A 25,536-nucleotide genomic window follows, 5' to 3' on the forward strand; every position below is an offset into this window, starting at 1 on the left:
GCAGCTGGAAATCGGGACCAGCGTCACCGCCAGGAAGCAGGGAAGAGGAAGGGAGCCAGGGGGGAAGCGCTGGCAGCTCACCACAGGAGGGAGGACATGAGTCAGGAGTGGCCACACCTCCATCGGGGAGCGAAGAAACGGTTAAGAGGAAAGTGGAAGGTTGGGCGCGCGCGCCAAGTTCAAATGCAGAGGAAGGCGGCGCAGTAAGCAGCCCCGAAAGGGAGCCAGGTCCTAAAGCCCGGCGCAAGGAGGCAGGAGGGTCCGGGTCAGCGTCAGAAGAATCCCGGAAGGAAGAAGCCCCGGGGGGTAGAGGGACCCAGAGGAGGACAGTCAGGCGGAAAAGGTGGAGCAAGGCTAGGATATTAAGTTGGTGCACACGGGGCGGAGACTCAGACGGAGCTTCGCCGATCTAGCTACTAGACGTAGAGTTGCGCGCAGCAGCGTGAGAATGGAAACTGTAATTCAATAAAGACTTTTACTTAATGATCGCTGGCTAGCGTGATCCTCTGTGAGCTAGGATCTTCAAGCAGCTCTGACAGTACTATATCACATAAAGATTTACGATGAGGATCAGGGTAGGGAGAGAGGCCATCTGGGCTGGAGGTCATGTCCAACAGCGATTTGTCTCCTGGCAAGGGAGTATTAGAAGTCGTTGTGGGGTCGTATGGACAATCTACCTGCTTGGAGGTGTTTAAAAGGTTGTTTGTAGTCATTGCAGGATCATGTAGGCAATCTAACTGCTTGGAAGTAACAGGTGAAGGAGGCACAAGATTGCAGAAAAACTCCTCCAATGATGAGATAGAAGGCTCTAAGATCTTAGGTGGTGAATCCAGCTCAGTAGGCTTCAAAACCTTAGACATAGGTTCTGAGGCATTAAAGGAACAATCTTCCACAGAAGAGGTACGGCCACATTTTAGGTTCGTCATGCTAAACCCCTTGAGTGGCTCGGTTATCTAAGAGTCCTTCAAAGGGTAAGCAAGAGCTGGTGGAATGCCAGGGAAGCGCGGCCGGTGGCTGCCCAAGTTACAGCTAATCAGGTTGTTAGTGAAGCTCATTATGGAGATTTATGGCGCTGGCTTTGCAAGCTTCCACAGGGTGAATTCCTGGCGTTATCATCAAAACATTATCGTGCCAACTTCCAGAGAAAAATAGGAGCGGAGTAACTTACAGCATGAACTTAGAAAGGGAGGAGAGCTCCGGCAAGCGTGTCTTACTTCGTCGCCATCTTGGCAATTGAACCCGCTTTTCTGACTTTGTGTCTACACGTGCTGGCTATTTGTTTGAATTCCTCTTTGGTGGTTCCCCCCTTTTCCATTTTTTGTACACATCCTTTTTTAATCTTTACTCAGTTAAAAGTTCTTTAGATAGCCACCCTGGCTTCTTTAGGAACCTTCCATGTTTCCGTCTCATTGGTATTGCCTGAAGTTGTGCTTTTACTATCTCCCTCTTAACAAACTCCCAGCCATCATGAACTCCCTTTCCTTTTAATGTTACTGTCCATGGGATCTCACCCAGCACTTCCCTAAGTTTTATGAAGTCGGCTTTCTTAAAGTTAAGAAATTGAGTCCTAGTATGCTTGGCTGCTCCCTTCCGCTGTATAGTAAACTTCAGAAGAGCATGATCACTCGCGCCTAATGATCCTTCCACTTCTACCCCACTAACCAGGTCATCAACATTGGTTAGGACCAGATCTAAAATGGCTGTTCCTCTTGTTGCTTCTCCCACTTTCTGGACAATGAAGTTGTCTGCAAGGCCAGTGAGGAATCTGTTTGACCTTATGCTCTTGGCTGAGTTTGACATCCAACAAATATCCGGGTAATTGAAGTCCCCCATTACTACTATCTCCCTTCCTTTTGCATGCTTGGCCATCTGTTCCAGGAAGGCATCATCTATGTCCTCCGTTTGGCTTGGGGATCTATAGTAAACTCCCACAATGAGGTCTCTTGTTATTCTTCTCTCCCTTAATTTTGACCCAAATGCTCTCACTTTGGCTTTGAGGTTCTAAATCTTGGATCTCTTCACAGGTATACACATCCCTGACATATAACGCCACTCCTCCTCCTTTCTTGTCTGGTCTGTTTCTCTGAAATAGATTGTATCCCCCCATTATTACATTCCAATCGTGGGACTTATCCCACCAGGTTTCAGTGATGCCTATTATGTCATATTTAGTTTGCTGTACCAAGAGCTCAAGCTCATCTTGTTTATTTCCCATGCTTTGCGCATTAGTGTACAGACATTGAAGTCCATTAATCATTCCCCCGTGTCTCTTATTTAAGGATTTTTTCCTCCCACCACTAGGTCTGCGTGCTGTTTTCTCCATTTGGTCTATGACATTTGGATGATCATCTTCATCAATTGATAGACTCCTACCTTCAGGAGCGCTGTCTCCCTCCCCCACATTAGTCAGTTTAAAGCCCTCCTGATGAGGTTTCTGAGATTTTTGGCAAAAACATTCCTCCCAACCGTTGTGAGGTGCAGCCCATCGCTTGCCAGAAGTCCATCTTCAAGAAACTGCAGTCCGTGATCTAAGAATCCAAACCGTTCCTGTTTACACCATTTGCGAAGCCAGCTGTTCACTTCCACTATTTTCCCCTCTCTCCCTGGGCCACGTCATTCAACTGGGAGGACAGATGAGATGACAATTTGTGCATTTAATTGCTTCAATTTCCTGCCCAGAGCCTCGTAGTCTCTTTTGATGTTCTGGAGGCTATTGCTTGCAGTGTCATTGGTTCCCACATGAACCAAGAGGAAGGGGTATTTGTCAGTGGGTTTTATGATTCCTTGCAGTCGTTCAGTTACATCTTGGATCTTAGCCCCAGGGAGATAGCACACTTCCCAAGACATCTTGTCAGGCCCACAGATCACTGCTTCTGTTCCCCTCAGTAGGGAATCCCCTATCACCACTACACGCCTCCTCTTAGGTTTGGTCGGGGTTCTTCCGTGAGCTGTCTGTTCCAAGGTCGCCTGCACATTCCCTGAGGACTGACTTTGCTGCTCATCTTCATATACCTGATCGACTGTAATGAGGGAGAGATCCTCAAATGGAGTCTGCTCTTCGTCTTCCATGCTAGGGGAGAGAACCTCAAAGCAATTGTGTATTTCTAAGCAATCAGAGTGAACCCTGGGCCTCCTACTTCTTTGAGTCACATTTCTCCATATATCTGGCTCCTATGTTGGTGAACTATCCTCCTTCTCAGGGGAGTCCCCTGTCTCCTCCTTGGTGGAGACAGTGTGCTCTGTTGCTTCCAAGAAGAGCTCCAGCTCTCTAATTCTTTGGAGCGTAGCTACACGTTCCTCCAGTTGCTGGACTTTGTCTTCTAAGAGGGCAATCAACATGCAATTGCTGCAGGTAAAGCTGCCTGCAACCTTTGACAAGATGGCAAACATTGCGCAGGAACCGCAGGCAACTGCAGCTGTTCCCTCACCCTCCATCTTGAGAACGTGGCGTTGGGAGTGGCTACAGCGGTCCTCCATCATAAAAAGCGTGAAGACAGGACAAATATCTTCCCCCCAAAAAAACCTAGGTCTCCCCCAAAAAACGTTTGAGACTAGCTCCCCTAAATCTAAAAGATGGATCAAACTGCTGCCCTGCAAGCTCTGATAAGCTCCTCCCACAGCTAATCACCTGCCTCAACAGAAACCCTGCCCCCTCTGACCTTTGCACAGGGAGAGCAGCTAATCAGCCACAAAGAAACACACACACAAGAAAACCCTTTTTGCTCCTTCTTCAGCTGCTTCCCTGCAAGCTTCGATAGCCACCCTTATAGTTGCTCAAGGAGAGCATACAGTTGCTCTTCAAGGCTATTCAGTGTCACAATTGTGGAATTGTCTGCTATCTACAGAAAAACTGTCAAAAAGCCCAGATTTCCAAATAGCCAAGGGGAGCTCAGAGAAAGGAGCGGCCAGTAGCAGAGAGCATGCTAAGCCCCAGTCCAAGCATGGTCTTGTTTTGATTACACCAGAGACATCAGCGTTGACTTGGAATGCTTTTGTTGTCGACACAGGAGCTACAGCCCATCTGACTGGATGCAAGGGATTGTTTACCACTTTTGAGGATCGGCGTTACACTGTCAAGCAAGTGGACGGTCATGAGTTGGAAGCCACTGGGTTTGGAGCTGTGTTTCTTGAGAGTCTCCAAATCACTGTCAACAATGTTTATTTTGTTCCAGGTTTGAAGTACAACCTGTTGAGTGTGTCACAGCTGACTGAGCATGGTTTTGTGATATCCTGCAACAAAGAGAGATGTGTAATCTCCAGAGATGGGACACCACTTATTTATGCCTACAAAGAAGATGGGCTTTATTTGCTTTCCTTTGATAGTACTGATTATAAGGGTGTTGCTGTATCTTGTGTTACAGGTCCCACAGGCAAGATGCCTGGCAAAGTCACCAGAGTTTTACAGCATGTGTATGCTGATGTGGTTGGACCTCTACCACTTTCTAGAGGCAAAGCCAAGTACTACCTGATAATGGTTTATTGTTTTTCTCAATGTGTTTGGGTGTATATGTTGCAGAGACCGCAGCAAACCTTAACAAAGTTCAGAGAATTTTGTGATAAGGTGAAATTTGTTCATAATGCTAATGTTGAATGTCTTTTCACTGATGAAAATCAGGTTTTTGTTTCACAGGAATTTCAGGATTTCCTAGGTGAACAGGAGATTGAGCACAAGGCTGCTGTCTCAGAGGCTTCATGGAACAAGAGTGTATGTGTCAAGGTGAACACAGAGTTGCAACAAGGCATGATAGCACAACTGCTAAGTGCAGGTTTGCCCCAGAAATTTTGGGCTGAGTTGCTGAATGCTTTTTCTTACACGTGGGTAAGAAAGGTTTCAGCTGGTATGGAAAGTTCTCCTTTTGAGAAACTGTTCCAGAGAAAACCTTCTGTCAAGCACTTAAAGGTTTTCGGGTCTCACATGTAGGTAGAAACACCACAAGGTGTGAAAGGCACACGGGGCATTTTCATGGGTTATGAGAAAGGTCAATACAGAGTTTTATTGCCTGATTCTGACACAGTGATTCTTACTAGGAATGTAGAATGCACTGCACAACAGTAGAGAGAGGTTCTCCACAGTTTCCCCATCAATGCCAACACACATGTAGATTCTGACATTGAGAGTGACACTGAAAGCACCGCTGAGAGGTCTAATACCGATGACACAGTCATTGAGAGAGGTACACAAGCAATGTCCAGGCCATCATCCGTGGCTGAACAGGAATTGCCAGAGCCACTGTTTACTGTTGATCGTGGTTCTCCCAAAAGTCCCAAGGAAGAACCAGCCAGCAAAGAGGATCTGCACCTACTACATAGATCTGAGAGAGTCACAAAGGGACTGCCACCCCAGTGGTACTCCAGGGAGTTTGCTAACACAGCTGTTGCATGCATAGGTGTGGCTAGCAGCTCAAATCAGGTTTCAGACACTGAGGTCTTGAATGAGGTACAGGGTTTTTCCACAGGAGAGACAAAGCCACATCTGAAGGTTGCAGGAGCCAACACTGTTTCCTCAGACCAATGTAGAGCAAAAGCTCTAATCCCATGGAAGAAAGGTAACCAGAAGTTTGAACTGGTCAGTCCAGTTGCAGGTAGTTCCAAACATGGAACTCGTACAACAGAGGTATACTATGTGTATGACAACTGTTTATGTCTCTTAATGGTGCACTAGCTTTCGCAGCAAGGGTTACCTAAAAATGGAGGAGTGATGTTAGGATTTTTATCCACCCCGAGCTGCTCAGCAAGTAGCACTGTGTTTTTTATATCATGTGAGTGTCTGAGAGTATGAGACAGGAAGTCTCAGTACTATTGGAGTATTGTTGAGAAGTTAACTTCACATCTGTGTGAGATGCTTTTCTGTACTGCTGCTGAGAGAGCACAAACATGCTGGTGGATTCTTTGTACATGGACTGTAAATAAAGTAGTTTATAGCTACTGATTGTCTTTTTCTTTTGCTGTGAGATGCCAGAAGACGAGTGGGCTCCTCTCAGGAGAGAGGGGTCACTTATCACCAGTCTCTCTGGACTGAGGGAGATTTACAGCCAGAGAGTGACCACCGGAGAGATGCCCCGGTGTCTTGGGAAGGTGGCGGCCTTCCTGGGCGTTTTTCCAACAGAATGTACACAATAATGCAAGTATGGTCACAGCATATATTCCTATACTAGTGTCAATGATATTGACATTTTTATATTCAATTCCTTTTCTGATGAGCCTAGGTGTGGAATTTGCCTTTTTTACAACTGCTGTATGGAGAAATGTTGGAGGGATGCACACATGTATGTATGTATTTTAATGTTTGTTTTTATAATGTTGTATTTATTGTTTAATGTGTTTGTGTACAAACACACACACACACACACACACACACACACACACACACACACACTTAGTTGCATTTATTAATCTGGGGCTTTCTTTTCCCCGTCATGCTTCCCTAATTGCAAAACATAAATTAAAAGATTTATGCGCTTAAAATGCTTTCGTACTAGACCAGGAGTAAACGCTCAAGCAGGGGGATAGATCACTTGGCAGAGCATGAGACTGGTTTGTGGGTGTGAACCCCATGTTGGGCTAAAGATTCCTGCATTGCAAAGAGCTGGTTGGTCAGAGAATAAGGGATTGCCAGAAATGGAAATATAAAATGTGTGTGGGACAAGAAAGATTGTGTAGCTTTGAGATTTCTGGGAATGCCTTTTTTAAATTGCTTGACATTTTCAGTGGGAGGGTTATGCCACACATGGTGACCAGCCTCTACTGCTCTTTAAACTAGTTAGTGGAGATCCCATGTGAGAGAGGGCTATTGGGCTCATGCCTTGTTTTCTGGGGTTTGGTCTCTGGGAGCTGAATGGTGAACTAGAGGGGCCTTTGATGCAATCCAGACAAAAATCCTCTTATGCTCCTAACTCCTGAATCTCTCACTGGCTCTTCAGAGTTCTGCCAAACAATAGTAGTATGCACTGGGTGCCTAGTGCTGTGGCAAATCTCCAAAAAAAGCAGCTACAAAGCAGCAAACAGTGGACTGCATTTTAGAGCTTTCTTCAATCTTTCCTCTTGCTAAGTTGGGTGGGGAGCTTTTTATTGTATTTGTTTGAACTTTTGTGATGCCCTTATGATATTGTAAGCCACTCAGATTTCTTTGAAATATAGAGTGGTATAAATATATCATAAATCAATAAAATCATTGTCCATTTGTTCATTTTCAAAGCACTGCCCTTTGCCACTGCAGCTTACAAATATTCTTAATTTGATGAATACAGACACAGAACACAGTTTTTATTTGCCACACCAATTTATTTTGATTTTGAACAAAGATAAATTTAACCCATATATCATATTATCATGAGACAGAGTCCCCAAGCCGCACATTCCTACTTTAGATTATCTATTCCCTGCATCCCATTCACCCTGCATTAAAAGCCAAATAGAGGATTCAGGAGTCCTGTGCAGTAGCTCTTCCTCTCCCACCACCAGGCAAGCAACCTCCACCTCCACTGCTGCAAGAAACAGTGGGATCTAAACGGAAGAAGACATTGTTCTCTCCTAATTACTCTTCAAAGTTGAGCTCCTCTAGGGGAGGCAGAATATCACTGCATCGTGCTCTGGTTATAGTGCCTGAAAGGGCATCAAAATGCATTGATTTCTTGGCCATTGCACAAAATTTTGGGGATGCACAGCCGTGGAAATGCTCGTCAGGAATTGAACTGTTATCTAGTAAAGAAAAAGAGACATTTTCACATGAGTGCCTGGGTAGTAACAGGTGAGTTTGTGTGCAGAAGAGAGAATCGGAGTGTTTTATTGTTTATTAAGTATATTGAGCAAGTATAGAAAGCATCTCAGAACCATACATGTGATCAATTTGACACAGATGTTTAAAATTTAGAAAAAGAAATATCCATTTTTTATTATGGGACAGGGGCCTATCTTCATCAATATTGCTTTCCAGATCTGGGCTCCATGCTTGCCTTTACGTCTTCTAAAATATTAGTGAAAACTTTCTTTTAAAAGGCAGTTTTACACATGATAAAATGAACAGATTATTTTGCTTCCTTTCTCAAATCCCCACCCAAGAAATATGGAGTCTCATCTATATACATGCAGAGCAAAGATCATTTAACGGAGTTATATTTTCAGAAAATTAGAACTTTCCCCTAACAACACATATAGTGCATTTTCTGGCAGAAAGTCACAAACAGAAAAAGAGAGCAGCTCACCACCCTGTCTCCACCTCATTGGCTGGCAGTGCTACTTACCGTGAGCAACAACAAACTCTATGCACTGAGTCTCATCATCGTTACACTTGATGGTCTTTGAGCCCTTACAGGCTTTTGAGAGAGAAGAAAAACAAGTTGGACACTCCCGCCCATTCAACTTAGGTTTTGCCTCTGTGGAAAACAACAACTAAAATCAACACAAGGTTTCAGCCCATATCTCCTTCATTCCTTCCTTTTCCTACATTGTAATAATTTATTAAATTTTCAAAAAATTGATATATACACACATCAATGCATAATCAATTTTTCAGACTTCCCACCCCATTTTCCATGGTGTTTTTACTTCTTCCCCTCTGAGCACAATACCATCTATCTCTTATACCAACACATCAATATTTTATTCTTTAATTACTTATATTGCTCATAGTTTAAATCCAAGAAAAAAGCACACCAAGAACTCAGGCCAATGTAAGTTTCAATAGTGGGAGTGGTCCCTAATCACAAGTCAATAGTCAATAGTAACAAAAACTAATCCATTCAGAAGTATGTATTCTGACAAGAATTACAAACTCAAATAAAGATTACAAATTCTAATAGAGATTACAAACTCTAACTCATAAAGATATGTATAAAGAGAAAATCTTTGTAATGAATTATTGACTTGTGAGTAGGGATCACTCCCACTACCTTGGCCTGAGTTCTTGGTGTGCTTCTTTCTTGGTATATTTAATAACAAGAACTCCAATTTATTAAACATAGTTCAAATCCTGCTCGTGAGTTCATCATACAATAATTTCCTTAAATAGTCTGAAACAGGCTTCCATTCTTCCACAATGCAATCATCCTTAGATTCTCTTATTTTGCCTGTTAACTTTGCCAATTCTGCATAGTTCATCACCTTACTTATTCATTCCTCTTTGGTGGTAACTTCTACTTCCTTCCATTTTTGTGCATAGAGAATCCTAGCCACTGTTGTTACATACATAAACAACTTAATCATGATTTTTTGGGAACCTCTTTCCCTATAATCTCTAGGAGAAACCTTTCTGGGGTTTTTTGTGTATAATCACTTTAGACACCTTTTTTATCTCATCATATGTTATTTTTTTTTAAAAAAACACCATCACTTTCTTACATGTCCACCACTTATAAATGAAAGTTGAATGTAGCAGTTTACATTTCCAACAATTATTTACAACATTTAGCCAATTTGTTAGGTTAAAAATACCATCTATACATTATTTTCATGTAATTTCCTTTTAGAGTATAACAGGCAGTACATTTCATATTAATTTTCCACAACCTTTCCCATGCATCCATTTCTATATTATGTCCTAGATCTTTAGCCTATTTTATCATTGTAGATTTAACCAGCTCATTATTATTTTTTGTTTCCCATTAAACTTGCATTTCTTGAAAAACATAATATGTTTTCCTTTCATGTGAGTCTTGATATCAGGTCCACACACTATACAAACTTCTCCTTATACAATTATTTAAAAATTCTCTATGTACCTTTACCTTAGCATACCACAGGTAAGCATGCCACCCATACCAATTCCCATATGCTTCAAAATCTAACAAATTTGTATTATGTAAAGATATCCATTCCTTTAACCAAATCAGCCAGACTGCTTCATAATATAATTTTTAAATCTGGCAATGAGAATCCATCTCTTTCCTTAACACCCATTAGCATTTTAAATTTGATCCTTGGTCTTTCCCCCTGCCAGATGAATTTTGATAATTTTTTTTCCCCATTACTTGAAGCAGTCCATGTATTACCAGGATTGTGTGAAGGAGAAATTACATCTTAGGCAAAATATTTACTTTTATCACTGAGATTCTTCCCAAAAGAGAAAGTTTCTTTTTTTTTATAATAATTTTTATTACATTTTTTCCAGTTACACATACAACAGAAAAAAGAAAAAGCATAGAAAATAGAAAAGAAGAGGAAAAAAAACAGAAAATCCAGACCATTTCAACAACTTTTTCCAAATTTCTATCGGACTTCCCCACATCTCCCGCCCAATGCATTCTTAACAATAAAATTTATCAGCAAGTTATACCCTTGTTTCATGTGTTTCTTTATACTTTCAATTGCAATTTAAGCTTAAATCCCTTATTCTCCATTTACTCTAAAAATATAGCATATTATTGTTTTTACACATTTAAACTTTGGTTCTTTCATGAATATTATCCAATTTCTTATATAATCCACTCTCGTTGCTGGGGCTAACCTTCCAAATCATACGGCATCTCAAAGTTCATATAACTTATAATACTTTTGCAAATAGTCCTTAAATTTTTTCCAGTCCTCTTCCATTGCTTCTTCTCCCAGATCTCGGATCCTTGCAGTCATCTCAGCTAGTTCCATGTAGTTCATCAGTTGCGTCTGCCAGTCCTCCAGTGTGGGCAAATCTTGAGTCTTCCAGTGCTTGGCGATAAGAATCCTTGCTGCTGTGGTGGCATACATAAAAAAGGTTCTATCCTTCTTTAACACTTTCTGGCCGACAATGCCCAGGAGGAATGCCTCCGGTTTCTTAGGGAAAGTGTATTTAAACACCTTTTTTAACTCATTATATATCATTTCCCAGAAGGCCTTCACTCTTGGGCAGGTCCACCAGAGGTGAAAGAATGTCCCTTCAGCCTCCTTACATTTCCAGCATTTATTGTCGGACAAATGGTAAATCTTAGCGAGCTTAACTGGGGTCATGTACCACCTGTATACCATTTTCATAATGTTTTCTTTCAAGGCATTGCATGCCGTAAACTTCATACCGGTGGTCCATAACCTTTCCCAGTCCTCGGACATGATGTTATAACCAATGTCCTGAGCCCATTTTATCATGGCTGATTTAACTGTCTCATCCTGAGTGTTCCATTTAAGCAGCAAGTTATACATTCTCGATAATAGCTTGGTCTTTGGTTCTAACAATTCTGTCTCAAGTTTCGATTTTTCCACCTGGAATCCTGTTTTTTTTATCTAGCTTAAAAACCTCATTAATTTGGGCATAATGAAACCAATCTTGCACTTTACCCTTTAACTTTTCAAAGCTCTGCAACCTCCAGTTGTCTCCAATATTTTCTATTATTTCCCAATATTTCGGCCAGCCGGCCTCCATATTGGGTTTTTTCCATGCCTTGGCCTCTATTGGTGATACCCACCTCGGGGTTTTGCTTTCTAATAAGTCTTTGTATTTTTTCCAGACCATAAATATTGCTTTTCTGACAATATGGTTTTTAAACATTCCGTGTGTTTTTACCTTGTCATACCACAAATACGCATGCCAACCTAGCGAGTTATTGAAGCCTTCCAGATCCAGGACATCAGTGTTTTCTAACAAAATCCAATCTTTCATCCAGCAGAAGGCTGCAGCTTCATAATATAACCTTAAGTCTGGCAGGGCAAACCCCCCTCTCTCCTTTGCGTCAGTTAGTATTTTAAACTTTATTCGGGGCTTTTTGCCCTGCCAGACAAATTTGGAGATATCCTTCTGCCACTTTCCAAAACATTCCACTCTGTCCACAATCTGCAAGGCCTGAAACAAAAACAACATTTTTGGCAAAACGTTCATTTTTATAGCTGCGATTCGGCCTAACAAGGATAACTTCAATCTTGACCAAATTTCCAAATCTTTTTTAACTTCTGACCAACATTTCTCATAGTTATCTTTAAATAAATTCAAATTCTTGGAAGAGAGATTGACCCCCAGGTATTTCACTTTTTTAACAATGTTTAGTTCTGTTTCCTTCTGAAACCCCTCTGTTTCAGTAGTTGTCAAATTTTTCCCTAACACCTTAGTTTTTTGTTTGTTCAACTTAAAACCCGCCACCCGACCAAATTTCTGGATCAATTCCAGAACTCTTTTTGTACTAGATTCTGGCTCCTGTAATGTTAAAACCAAGTCATCTGCGAATGCTTTTAGTTTATATTGTTTCACTCCGACCCGTATTCCTTGTACCTGCCGATCCTTCCTTATCATGTTCAACAAAACCTCCAGGACTGAAATAAACAATAAAGGGGACAGGGGGCACCCCTGACGTGTTCCTTTTTCAATCTGAAGTTCTTCTGTCACCACATTGTTCACTATCAACTTAGCTTTTTGTTCGGAATAGATTGCTTCTATTCCATTCTCAAACCCCCTTCCCACTCCCATCCCTTCCAAGTTTTTCTTCATAAATTTCCAAGAAATATTATCAAAGGCCTTCTCCACATCAATAAAAATTAACACTGCTTTAGTGTTAATGTTTGTTTGTAAGAGTTCCAGAATATCGATGATATTCCTAGTATTATCAAACAAATGTCTACCTGGGAGAAAGCCTGCTTGGTCCTTATGAATTACTTCATTTAAAACCTTTTTAAATCTATTTGCCAAAATGTCTGCAAATATTTTGTAATCCACGTTTAGGAGTGATATGGGACGGTAGTTCTTAAGTTGAGTCTTTTCAGTTTCCACTTTAGGTATCAGTGTGATGAATGCTTCTTTCCACGTTTCTGGTGCCCTCCCTCCCCCCATAATCTGATTACAAACCTCCATTAATGGTTGTGTCAAGTAGTCCTTTAACATCCTATAGTACTTGGAGGTAAGTCCATCAGGGCCTGGAGATTTGCCTAGCTGCATGTTCTGGATGGCAACCTCGATTTCCTGTTGTGTTATTTTACAATTCAAGATTGATCTCTTCTCTTGAGATAGTTCTGGTAGGCCGTTGTCTTTCAAAAATTGTTCTATCTCAGTCACTTCCTCAGGACCTTGGGTGTACAGTTTTTAAAAATATTTCTGGAAACACTTTCTAATTTCTCCCGGTTTCTGGATATTTTTCCCTTCAACTTCTAGATTGGTAACATAATTCAATTTTTGTCTCTTTTTCAGCTGCCAAGCTAGCAGTTTCCCACATTTATTCGCCGATTCAAAGGATCTTTGTTTCATTTGTTTGATTTTCCATTCCACTTCTTGGTTGATCAATTTCATGTATTGTGACTGGTGAAATTTAATTTCTCTTAAAGTCTCTTTTGATTTTGGATTCAATCTTAATTTTTTCTCTCCAACTCTTATCTTCTCTAATATCTTGTCCTTTTTCCCATTCCAAAGTTTTTTCTTGATCGTGTTTTGTTGTATCAGAAACCCTCTCATAACGGCTTTACTTGCGTCCCAGATTATTCTTTTTTCCACCGAGGTGTTGAGGTTAATTTCAAAGTAGTCCTTTAAAGTTTTTTGGGCCTTCTTTACAATCTCTTGATCTCTTAGCAGGTTGTCATTCATTTTCCATCTGAAGGAGTCGGCAGTAGTAAATCTCATTTCCATTTTCAGTGCGTTGTGGTCGGAGCATGTCTTTGGGCAGATTTCTACTCTTGTAGTCTTAGGTGCCAGCCCTCTAGTTGTCCAAATTTGGTCGATTCTTGTCCATGACAGGTGAGCCTCAGAAAAGAAAGTTCCTTCTTTACCTAAGGGGTTTCTCATCCTCCATAGATCAATCAAATCCATATTGTCAGTTAGTTCGAAGAAAGTTTTTGGTAGTCTTCCATCTTTGGTCAGGTTCTGGTTCTGTGACTTGTCCATGTAAGTAGAGACCACCCCATTCATGTCTCCCATCATGATGATGTTAGAATAGTCCAGATAGTCCAGTAATGTCTCATGTAGCTTCTTGTAGAATTCTGATTTCCCCTCATTTGGTGCGTAGATTCCTAATATCAAAACTTTTTCTCCTTGGATTTGTATTTCAATTGCCAGGATTCTTCCTTGTTCGTCTTTAAACAAAAATTTTGGCGATAAATTCTCTTTTGCGTAGATCACCACTCCTCTCTTTTTAACTCTGTCTGATGAGATAAATTCTTGGCCTAATCTTTTGTTTATTAGCACTTTCCTGTGGAGCCTAGTCACGTGAGTTTCTTGCAGACAGATTATATCCAAATGTTCCTTCTTCAAAATATGAAAAATCTTTTTGCGTTTTTCCGGGGAGTTTGCGCCATTAATATTCCAGCTATACAGCTGTAGAGACATCCTGTATCAATCTGTTGTTGCTCTTTATGGGGCGTCTTCTTTCTTGTCTAAATCCGAGGGTGCTGGCTCTTTCCCAGACTCAGGTGGAGGCCAAGAAATTGCTGCTCCCTTCTGCAGGTCTTCTCCGTGGTCGTGTAGAAACTTCTGGCTGTCCTCTTTCGTTTTGATTTTAATCTTCTTTCCTGTGTAGTTGAATGATAGGCCTTGTGGAAACTCCCACCTGTAAGGTATTCCGTTGCTTCTCAAAAGTCCAGCTAGATCAGTATAGTTAGATCTGAGATCCAGTAGTTGTTTAGGAATATCCTTGTAAATTTGTGCTCTTTTGTCCTGGATCTCAAGTGCTTTATTGAAATGTAGGTCAAGTAGTTTGTCTCTCTCCTGCTTGGTCCTTAAGATAATCAAACAGTCTCTGGGCCTGTCTTTCCTGGCAACTCTTCCCAATCTGAATGCAGTTGTTATTTTAAAGTCTGTGTCTTCCTCTATACCCCAGAATTTAGAGAATTCTGCTGTCAAAAAGCCGGTCAGGTCCTCTTTCTCAATCTCTGGGATAGAGCGTAATCTTAAATTATTTTCCCTGTTTCTCAATTCCACCATAGACAGGTAGGCTTGCTGGTCCGTAATGTGTTTGTGTAGCGGCCTTACCTCTCCTTTCAATTCATCTACTTTCTGAATTGCTTGACTTGCTTTTTCATTTGCAGCCTCGGCCAGTTTCCAATTTTCCGATGTAACTTCTTTTAAATTCCCAATTTCTTGTGAATGCTTAGCCACCTGTTCAGAAAGTTTAGTGATTGAAGATGTGGCTAAGTCAATTTTTGCTGTTTGGTCATCAACCTTCTTATTCAAGATTGCGAATTGTTGTAGCATTTCTTCTAGAAGGGTGCCAGATCCCCCTGCTGCCATATCCTCAGTCGTTGGCTGGTCAGCTTCCTTGGATGGGGCTGTTATTGAAGATGCAGCTCCCTGTAAGACAGCAGGGACCGAAGATCTACGAGCTTGTGAAATCAGAGTTGTTTGTACTAATTGGCCTTTTCCTGCTTTCGATGCAGCTCTTGTTTTTGGTGGGCCACTCATTCCACACCTGTCTTTGGATTCAAGGTCAAGCTGTCAAATGTTCCATGGGAAAGACAGGCCTCAAAGTAAATAACCAAACCACAGAGAGTCAAAACAAAGTTGGTTCTCAAGAATTTGTAAATCCCAAACTCCACTAGGGGGAGTATGTTGCAGTTCAAGAAGAAAGAAACAAAGTTTCATTCGCCATTAAAGTTCCTGCAGTTAAATAAATTAACAGTAGTCCTTAAAGAAAACTTTTTTCCCTTGGCAGAGCCCTTTCAAAATTGCCACAATAGTTTATCTGAAAGTGCAAGATACAGTTATTTAGTTGTATCCGCCAATGATGCCTCTATGTATCCATTTCAACTTTGTATATGTATCCGCAAAACAGCCTTTTTCCCCCTGCAAGCCCGGGGCTGGGGTTTTTAAAGTTTTTAAAATCCAGTAAGGGAAGAGGTCCCCAAGTAAAATCAACACAGTAACAAAGAAAAAGAAGAAGGCTTGCCTTTCCCTTCAGTTACTAGCTCCACCAGACGCATGATATTTCCCGTTTTAAAGTCCCTTTCTATTTGCTTCCAGCTTGTCAGTTCCTTTGCCTTTGATCACTAAGCACTACCGGGAGACGGACTTCCTTTTTCTCGTCCCCCGCTTTCAGCCAAATTTTCAATTTGCAGTCCCAAATTAATACTCTTACTCACGAGTAGATGATTTAGAATCCAATACTTAAGGAAGAAAGGACGGTGCTCATCAGCAACAGCCGCGCGGCTTCACTCCCGCAGAAAGAGCGATGAATCCACAGCACCGCTTCCCCTCCGCGCTTCCGGAACCCCTTACGGGGTCCCTTCTTCGTTTTGGGGGTCGCTCTGGGTGCCCGCCGGATCCCACGGCCACGAGCTCACTCTGCTCGTGGTTTATCTTAATGGGTCGTCGCTTTGCCGCAGCGAACGACCCTTTCCTGCGGAGCCCCTCTTCGCAGCGCAAAGAGGACCGCCATTACTTGTTTCGCGCCGCCTCCGGAAGTCCCCAAAAGATCCTTGGTCTTTCCCCCTGCCAGATGAATTTTGATAAAAAATTTTCCCCATTACTTGAAGCAGTCCATGTATTACCAGGATTGTGTGAAGGAGAAATTACATCTTAGGCAAAATATTTACTTTTATCACTGAGATTCTTCCCAAAAGAGAAAGTTTCATTCTACTCCATCTCTTCATGTTTTGTTTAATCTTACTCCATACAATCAGCTAATTATTTTAAACAGATTTGCATTCGTATTTGTTATCCAGATACCCAGATATATCACCTTCTTTTCCACCTTAATACCCATTATTTCTTTCAGTTTCTCTTTACCTTGCTGGTTTATATTTTTTGTTAACTTTTTAGTTTTATTCTTATTTATATAAAATTCCTGCTAAATTACCAAACTGCTTTATTACATCCAATACCTTAACCACATTTTCTATCAGGTTTTCCAGGAACAATACCACATCAACTGCAAAAGTCCTCAGTTTGTAACTTTGACGGCCCACTTGGAGGCTTCATATATCATTATTTTCTCTAATATCCCTACACAGCAATTCTAACCCTAGAATAAACATTAACGGTGAAAGCAACCTTGTTTTTTTCCCCTTAGCATTAATGCATTTTTCTGATAGAACACCATTTACTCTTATGTGTGCAAATTGCTATTTATATAATGCATTTATTCTTTTCACATATCTGTCCCCAAACCCCATTATAATCAGTAGTTTCCCCCTAAAACTCCAAGAAATACTATCAAATGTTTTCTCTGCATCTAAAAGCATAGCTAATTGCTAATCACTTTTTCTTTTTCAAATAGCATTCCGTACAATTCTACCTTTATCTTTTATCTGTCTTGTTGGCAGAACTCCTGTCCGATCTTCATGTATCAAATTTCTTAACACTTGTTTAAGTTGTCTTGCTAATATTGTAGCCACAAAATTTATATTTCAATTATTCCTCAGCTTCAGTTCCCTAGTCCTGTGAGAGGGTTACAACATCTCCAATGCATTCTGTTTCAGGAATTCATTGTGCTGATGGTGTAGATCTAGATATTATCTCTAATGATGAGACAGAAGTACTGGCAGCTGGGTTATCAATGGGGAGTGATTTTGTTGTCACTGTGCAAATACAGTCCAGAGAAACTCCACCCAGTCTGTTGTTAAATGTGTATTGTGTTTCATAGTTCAACCTAAGAGGAATAGGCAAGTAGGATTGTTTTGGGGAGTGGGTTGTGGAATTTATTGCTGGGTTGTCTATGTGATTAATTTGCCACTTCTGTGTTTTGTCCATGGCCTAATATGCATTGTGATCCATCATTGTTTATGTAGTCTTATGTATTGCTTATTACTGTGAAATAGATTTATGTTCACTAATCTCAAAATCTGTAAAAGATGTAATTTACACTCCATGTCTCCATCTGTGATATTAACCCTTTTGGTTCAAGATCGTTGCAAAGTACCACTTGTTCATTGTGCAGTTGCTTCTTTCTGTAGTATTATTACACATAGTAGGGGGAACTTTAGCCATGGGGGATCAGGGACACTTACATGGCAAAAGAGCCATTTGCATTTTCAGTTGGCTTTTGGTTTCGTATCCTATTCACTTTACTTTATTTTTATCTGGGGAGAATTATTGGAACTTTTCAGCCTCTTGTTCCCCAAAGTTATGGTTGAGGCATCTTGCAACACCATATTAGAAGAGCCAGGATGTCACCCTGTAGCTGGTGTTCTGGAGGTGGAGTTACTACTAGGTAGTAACTGTGCTTCCATGTGCTCTGGCTTCCATAACAGTTTCCCATTGCACCAGAAGCAGTTTAGTCATGCTGGCCACATGATCTGGAAAGCTGTCTGCAGACAAACAGCCAACTCCCTCACCCCGAAAAGCGAGATGAGTGCTGCACCCCATAGTCTATTTTGACTGGACTTAACCATCAAGGGGTCCTTTACCTTTACCTTTTTCCTTACTATGAAGTATCATGGGGACCACCTTTGGTGTCCTCTAACCAGCTACAGGGAAGCGGTAACCTATCTTGGGCTTCATCAAAGATGTCCAATGCCTTCTCTTTGATATCGATTGTCTAAGGGCAACCAAGGAAAACCCTTAAAGCCTCAATGCTATTTATGCTCAAGGATATATACAAATATGCATATACTTACTTTCATAAAATAGACTGCCACAGTTTATAGAATGACAGCATGACCTGAAACTCCGCAGGAAACGACCATCTTCTCTGGTGAAAGTATAGCTCTCTGCAGTGCAATCTGTAGTACATCCCTGTTCACGATCGTAATAAGAGCCATCTGTGAGAGAGCATTAGAAGAAATACCTAGATCAGCAAAAATTCAAATCATTCCTCTCCTGAATGAATTTTTTTGTGATGCTCCCTTATATACATACATTGGGCAAATGGGTGAATAAAGAAAAAAGAATTGGCACATACTGAATTTAGCAAGCTAATCCTTAAAGTAGTTTCTTCGTGTATCATTATAATCTTTTCTGCCAAACCATGTGACTATTCCAGGATAGTTCCTTAAATGAGAAATTGTTGACTTGTTTTTCCTGCACATACAAAATGGCAAGGGCCTGGAATAGTTTGATCTGCCACCCATCTGATCTCCAGCTAGTTGATCCATTGGCTGATTCAAGAAGCTGTCTTATACTATATACAGTGGTACCTCACAAGACGAATGCTTTGCAAAACGAAAAACTCGCAAGACGAAAGAGTTTTTCGTTTTTTGAGTTGCTTCGCAAGACAAATTTCCCTATGGGCTTGCTTCGCAAGATGAAAACGTCTTGCGAGTTTGTTTCCTTTTTCTTAAAACCACTAATACCGTTAAAACTGTGCTTCGCAAGATGAAAAATTCACAAGATGAAAAAACTCGCAGAACGAATTAATTTCGTCTTGCGAGGCACCACTGTAATATATATCTCTGAGAGTGGAGAATTCAGTTTTCTCTTTCCTCTAATTTTCTTTTCCCCTTGATCTAACTTCTGACTCACTATCTCAAGGGGATAAATCTTTTTCCATTCATCTTTTTATGGAGAAATGTCTGAATAAGTTTTCCTTTTTCATAAAAAAAGATTTCTGAGGGTTCAGCTGCTGTCAGATTGTAACCAAAAGGGTTTGGAGCTTTGTGTTGTTACTATATATTGCAGGCCTATTTGACAGCCACTGCAGTGCTCACAAGTTCTGAAATGAGAGGTGGGGTTTCAGTTTCCGGCCTGACGTCGTGGTCATGGTAGTTGAGCTCCTCTGCCTTCCTGGGCAGGGGAGCTGCCTGGAGAGGGGAAAACCAGAATTTATGAGGTAAAATTCCTGGCAATGCTTCCCAGGGGGTCTGGGGAGTGCAAGGTATCCCATGGTGTCGCTTAAACTCGTATCTCCCAGCCTGAAAGGCAGTGCGGGTGTGGCCTGGGATGTGTGTCCCTGCCAGGGGCGAACCTCCGTTTCCAGCATGATCTGTGATCAGTTCCTCAAGAATTCGGAATATTGCATTAATTATGGGGCGCTCCTGTAATGGCATATGATAAAGGGCTGCAACTAATCAGCTGCCAAAAGGATTGGACTTGAGCCATGACTGGACTTGAGCCTGCAACAGGAAAGAATTATGTGTAGGTGTTTAGAGGTTATCTGTTTTCTGGAGGGAGAGAGAAGACCAATGATTTATGCCCAATTAAGGGTTTTACAATTTTTTAAATATATCTTCCCCTCTCAACTGAAGATGAACCGATTTTATATAAAGTTTCTTTGAACTGTATGAAGAAAGCGTGGATGAGAGTGTGGTTTGCTAAGGACTGATAATTACACTTGCCATGAGTTTATAAATGGGATTTTTATTTTTGACTGTGAGCTGTGGAAAACAATCCCCAGGATTTTAATGGTGGAGAAGGCATCTTCTTAGCAGTTACAGTGGTGCCTCGCAAGACGAAATTAATTCGTTCCACAAGTTTTTTCTTCTTGCGAGTTTTTCGTCTTGCGAAGCACGGTTTCCCATAGGAATGCATTGAAAATCAATTAATGCGTTCCTAGGGAAAACGGTTGCCAGGCTGGCGGTGCGGAGAAGGGCTTTTCTCCCCACCGCAAGCCTTCAACACAGGTACGGGAACAGAGGGGAAGGCGCGCAGCGCTTTCCCTCTGTTCCCGGGGCTTGCGTGGGAGGAGGGTTTCTCCTCCCCACCGCCAACATTCAGAACAGCATTCTGAATGTTGGCGGTGGGAAGGAAAACCATTCTCCCACCCCAAGTCTTCAGGACAGCCATCCGAAGGCTGGCGCGGGGAGAAGGTCTCTCTGCCCCCCCCCACGCCAGGCTTCGGTGCATCCTTCAGAGGCTGCTGCCATAGTCACGCGTCACTTCTCCAGCTGGGAGAGGGTCGCGGGGCTATGGCTTCTTTAACCCCGCGCGCGCTCTCCCGGCTGGAGAGGTGACGGGCGCCTATGGAGGCTCCTGCCATAGGCGCGCGTCACCTGGGAGAGGGTCGCGGGGGGCTTCTTTAGCCCCGCGCGTGCTCTCCCGGCTGGAGAGGTGACGGGCGCCTATGGAGGCTCCTGCCATTACAGTGATCATTACAGTGGTACCCCGCAAGACGAACGCCTTGGAAGACGAAAAACTCGCTAGACGAAGGAGTTTTTCGTTTTCTTAGCCGCTTCGCAAGACGCATTTCCCTATGGGCTTGCTTCGCAAAACAAAGTTTGCCCCGCAAGCTCCGGGGATAGCGGGGAAGCGCAGTGCGTCTTCCCCGCTGTCCCCGGACCTCTTTTGAAGCAAGGGGGAGCGGGGAGAAGATCGCTTCTCCCCGTTGCCAGCCCCGCAATCTCTGGGGACAGAGGGGAAGGCGTGCGCGCCTTCCCCTCTCTCCCCGGACCCCTTTTGAACCAAGGGGCGGCAACGGGGAGAAGCGATCTTCTCCCCTCCGCCCCTTGCTTCAAAAGAGGGGACATGATTTTCAATGCATTCCTATGGGAAACCGTGCTTCGCAAGACGAAAAACTCACAAGAAGAAAAAACTTGTGGAATGAATTAATTTCGTCTTGCGAGGCACCACTGTAGTTGAACACATATCTCCTTGTATTCATCATTGGCTGCACACCTGACCTCTGCATCACTTGTGTCTGAACCCACAAAGAGTAGACTCTGATTATGTTGCTAATGAGTGGAGAGTGACCTGCCAGTGAGGTATTGTTACTTAGGATTTGGCCACTGGGAAAACCTTTGGGGATGGAGCTGTGAGGCAAAGGCTGGAGAAAGATGAGGCCTGAATATTCATGCACAATGTATTAACAGTAATCAGCTGGTAATGTTCAGAAGAAGGTTGCCAGTGGTTCTCTGAGGCTAAGAGGCTGCCTTGTGTAAAGGTGCGGAGTGTGTGTTGCAGACTTGATTAGTGACTGACATGGAAATGAGCTATCTCAGTGCCTTTTCCCCAACACTGGAAGCTAGTTTCCCTCCCTCTTGTCTTTCTTCTGGCAGGTGAAGACCTTGTCCCAACAGGCTTTTGGGGAATTACTGTTTTTATTGAACAGGCTGGTGCCATTTTTTATTGTAATCATAGATACATTTTACACATATTATTTATATATATATATATATATATATATATATATATATATATATATATATATTGTAAGAGTTGGGGTGTCTAGGCGACGTTTCGACGAGGTCTCACTCGTCATCTTCAGGCTGGTGCTTTCGGCTTCTTGTTACTGGAACAGAGCAGGATCTCAGTGTTTGAGTTCCTATAAATACTGTTGAGGGGGTGTGGTGTATAGCCTCCAACGTTCTGGGCAGAGAGGAAGTTCCCAGGTTAGTGTGCCTTTTCTTCTTTTGTTCCTTAATTACTTGAGGGATATCTTGAGTGATTTCTTGAGTGATATTCTGAGTACCACTTAGGTGGGTCATTAAGTGTGGATTAGTTGCTAAAGCTTTCGTGTCTTGACCTCTTGAGCTTGTGAAGAGTTTTTCTGAGAAGATGGCTGTACTGCACTTAGTTGTGCTCTGGCTTGGCTTCGTGTATAGGGGCGAGCTGTGGTTTTGTGCCCTGTGCCAGCCAGATCTGTGTAGGGATTGCAGGGGGGTGCAGCATCCGGAGGTGCCACTATGGTTTGGCTACTGGATGGTGTCTGTAATTTATCTGTGGAGAGGGTCTGGGTTTGGGTCTGGTGTGGTTGATTGGTGATGGCGTTCTGTGTGCCTCTGGTTCTGGTGTCGGTTTTTGTGGGGAGGGCTAATTTCCAGATGTCTGGCAGGCGGGACGTGTCGTCACGCTTGTTCATGTTGTGAGGGTGTTTCTCTATCTCGATGGCTTCCATGATTATTCTCTTGTGGTGATGTTCCATGTTAAAGAGCAATTTGGAATCTGCAAAATTAATTTCGTGTCCTGTTTCTTTCATGTGTTGGAAAAGAGATGAAGTTTTTTCTTCTTTTTTGACGGCATTCTTGTGTTCTGCGATACGTGCATTTATTCGTCTGTTTGTTTGTCCAATGTACGTGGCTGGGCAGACTTTGCAGGGTATTTCATAGACCCTGGCTGACAAAGACCACTTGACAACTGAGTTACAGAATCTCTCTAATGTGTTAATCGCCAATGGATACCAGCAAAACAGGGTTACGAAGCTAATCCAAAAAGAAACACCCCCCAAAAACCAAGACACAGAAGAAAACAATGGCATGGCCCTCCTTCCTTATATCAAGGGCACTACAGATAAAATTAGCAAAATCCTCCATAAACACAATATCAAAACAGCCTTTTGCACCAACCAAAAAATAGCCAATATCCTCAGAAACCCCAAAGATAAAATCCAGTTGGAAAACCAAGGGGTCTATGAAATACCCTGCAAAGTCTGCCCAGCCACGTACATTGGACAAACAAACAGACGAATAAATGCACGTATCGCAGAACACAAGAATGCCGTCAAAAAAGAAGAAAAAACTTCCTCTCTTTTCCAACACATGAAAGAAACAGGACACGAAATTAACTTTGCAGATTCCAAATTGCTCTTTAACATGGAACATCACCACAAGAGAATAATCATGGAAGCCATCGAGATAGAAAAACACCCTCACAACATGAACAAGCGTGACGACACGTCCCGCCTGCCAGACATCTGGAAATTAGCCCTCCCCACAAAAACCGACACCAGAACCAGAGGCACACAGAACGCCATCACCAATCAACCACACCAGACCCAAACCCAGACCCTCTCCACAGATAAATTACAGACACCATCCAGTAGCCAAACCATAGTGGCACCTCCGGATGCTGCACCCCCCTGCAATCCCTACACAGATCTGGCTGGCACAGGGCACAAAACCACAGCTCGCCCCTATACACGAAGCCAAGCCAGAGCACAACTAAGTGCAGTACAGCCATCTTCTCAGAAAAACTCTTCACAAGCTCAAGAGGTCAAGACACGAAAGCTTTAGCAACTAATCCACACTTAATGACCCACCTAAGTGGTACTCAGAATATCACTCAAGAAATCACTCAAGATATCCCTCAAGTAATTAAGGAACAAAAGAAGAAAAGGCACACTAACCTGGGAACTTCCTCTCTGCCCAGAACGTTGGAGGCTATACACCACACCCCCTCAACAGTATTTATAGGAACTCAAACACTGAGATCCTGCTCTGTTCCAGTAACAAGAAGCCGAAAGCACCAGCCTGAAGATGACGAGTGAGACCTCGACGAAACGTCGCCTAGACACCCCAACTCTTACACGGGAAGACACCCGAAGACACCAAAACCTGCATATATATATATATATATATATTCTACTAATATTTAATTAATTGCTGAAAAAATGAATTCTACAACATTGGGAGAGATCAGCATTCTGTGGCTCCACCCTAGATATCCCAGGGTCCAAATGACAGACCCACATACTCAGGTATAATCTGACAGAAAGGCTTTATACTCACCTAAATTGCTGACAGTAAAACCAAAAAAGCAATTGCCACCTTCGGTAGTTTCACAAGTTTTTACTCCTCTTCCTGTTCCTTTTTCTTTTGATTTCCTTACAATACATACCTCAGCTGCCACTGCAGAGACAAGAGAAGAAGAAATATTCAGTACCAAATACATCAGTTTCTCAGTCGTTGAGAAATTGAATCTACAGTCCCACCTGGATACAGTCTTCCAAGCCAGACATGAGCAACCTTATTGGTTTCAGGATCCACATGGGTGGGTTGGAGGCTGTATGCAAACTGACACACATCTTCCCCCTATCTCACACACAGGAGCATCTCCAGATACAAAGATGGAGAAACACACAGCCTTCATTCCATTTACTATTATGAATGCATACACTAAAGCAGGAACGTCCTGTTAGGATTCCTGCCCCGTGCTAGCAGTCATGGGATTGTGTGTTTTTTTAATCGCATGACAGTGTATGTTTTCATTCCGCAGTGTGGGAAGTGACGGAGACAGGATGTTTGTGTTACTGTGTTCTGTGACGTGGGACTATTGTCCTTTGTTTCTTTCTCTTTGCTGTTTGATGAGAAAGAGATGTGCTGATGCCTCTTTGTATCAGTCGCTGTGATGTTCGGGCTGGAGAAAGCTTTTGAAGCTCCCGAAGGACCGAGCAGGAGTGAGAGAACATACCAGTCGGGCATGTGTCTCTATCGGAGTCCTACTCTCGTGTAGGATGATCCTGACACATCCTCCACACAGTGAGGTGCACAATGGGATTTTAGCAGTCCCATTGAATACTTTCACATGCAGCACTCATGTTGTATGTGAAGAAAGCCAACCTCATGAAACAGAAGTACACTCCACAAGGCTGTCTTCCAAAATTTGGAGTCCAGATTCCCAGTATTCCAATAGTTTTAGCTTCATTTATCCTTCCTAGAGCCAATATCAGTTTGCCTTCTCTAGCCCACTGCATATCCCCTCCTCCATTTGAAAAAGCAATTCAAGATTGCAGCTTCCTACTCACCTTCAGAAAGGATGGCCAAGAAGAGACAAGTACTCAGGAAGATCTTCATAGTGCTGGAGAGACCAAAAGCTGAGGAGAACTCAGTTCAAAGAAGCAGGCAACTGATGGAGGAAGAGGCTGCCTTGGGGGATTTATAGGCTAAGAAGAGGAGCCCTAGGCAGAACTGGTCCAGTGAGGGGGTGGGAAATGATGACAGTAGAGATTGCATGCTTTCCCAAACATCTTGTAATTTTATATTGGAACGCAAAGCATGGAGTAGAAATTGCATTAAGTCATTTTTGGGAACTGTATGAAATTCTGCCAGCCACCTCTTCTTTTGCATTCTCAGGGATAA

The 25,536-nt window shown here is 42.4% G+C and overlaps 1 protein-coding gene across 1 annotated transcript; it reads right to left on the reverse strand.

Annotated features, from left to right (window-relative positions):
• Positions 1 to 7,438: 7,438 nt before the first annotated feature.
• On the reverse strand, positions 7,439 to 25,276 carry LOC310710427 (phospholipase A2 inhibitor gamma subunit B-like). The gene is made up of 5 exons (XM_083511297.1): positions 25,203 to 25,276; positions 24,187 to 24,306; positions 18,427 to 18,570; positions 8,241 to 8,372; positions 7,439 to 7,698 (listed from the first exon to the last, which is right to left on the reverse strand). The coding sequence occupies exons 1-5, from the start codon at positions 25,249 to 25,251 to the stop codon at positions 7,535 to 7,537; spliced, it is 609 nt and encodes a 202-aa protein (XP_083367423.1). The 5' UTR covers positions 25,252 to 25,276; the 3' UTR covers positions 7,439 to 7,534.
• Positions 25,277 to 25,536: the final 260 nt, after the last annotated feature.

Source organism: Podarcis liolepis (assembly GCF_965112155.1).
Source record: "Podarcis liolepis genome assembly, chromosome: 7".
Taxonomy (NCBI): Eukaryota; Metazoa; Chordata; class Lepidosauria; order Squamata; family Lacertidae; genus Podarcis; species Podarcis liolepis.

Excerpts from the sequence above, each read along its gene's own strand:
- LOC310710427 (XM_083511297.1), bottom strand. The coding sequence starts at position 25,251 with ATGAAGATCTTCCTGAGTACTTGTCTCTTCTTGGCCATCCTTTCTGAA. Across the intron at positions 24,307-25,202 it reads CTTGGCCATCCTTTCTGAAG|TGGCAGCTGAGGTATGTATT; the intron begins GTGAGTAGGAAG and ends TTGTCTCTGCAG. Across the intron at positions 8,373-18,426 it reads TGGCAGTCTATTTTATGAAA|AGGCAAAACCTAAGTTGAAT; the intron begins GTAAGTATATGC and ends TGTTTTCCACAG.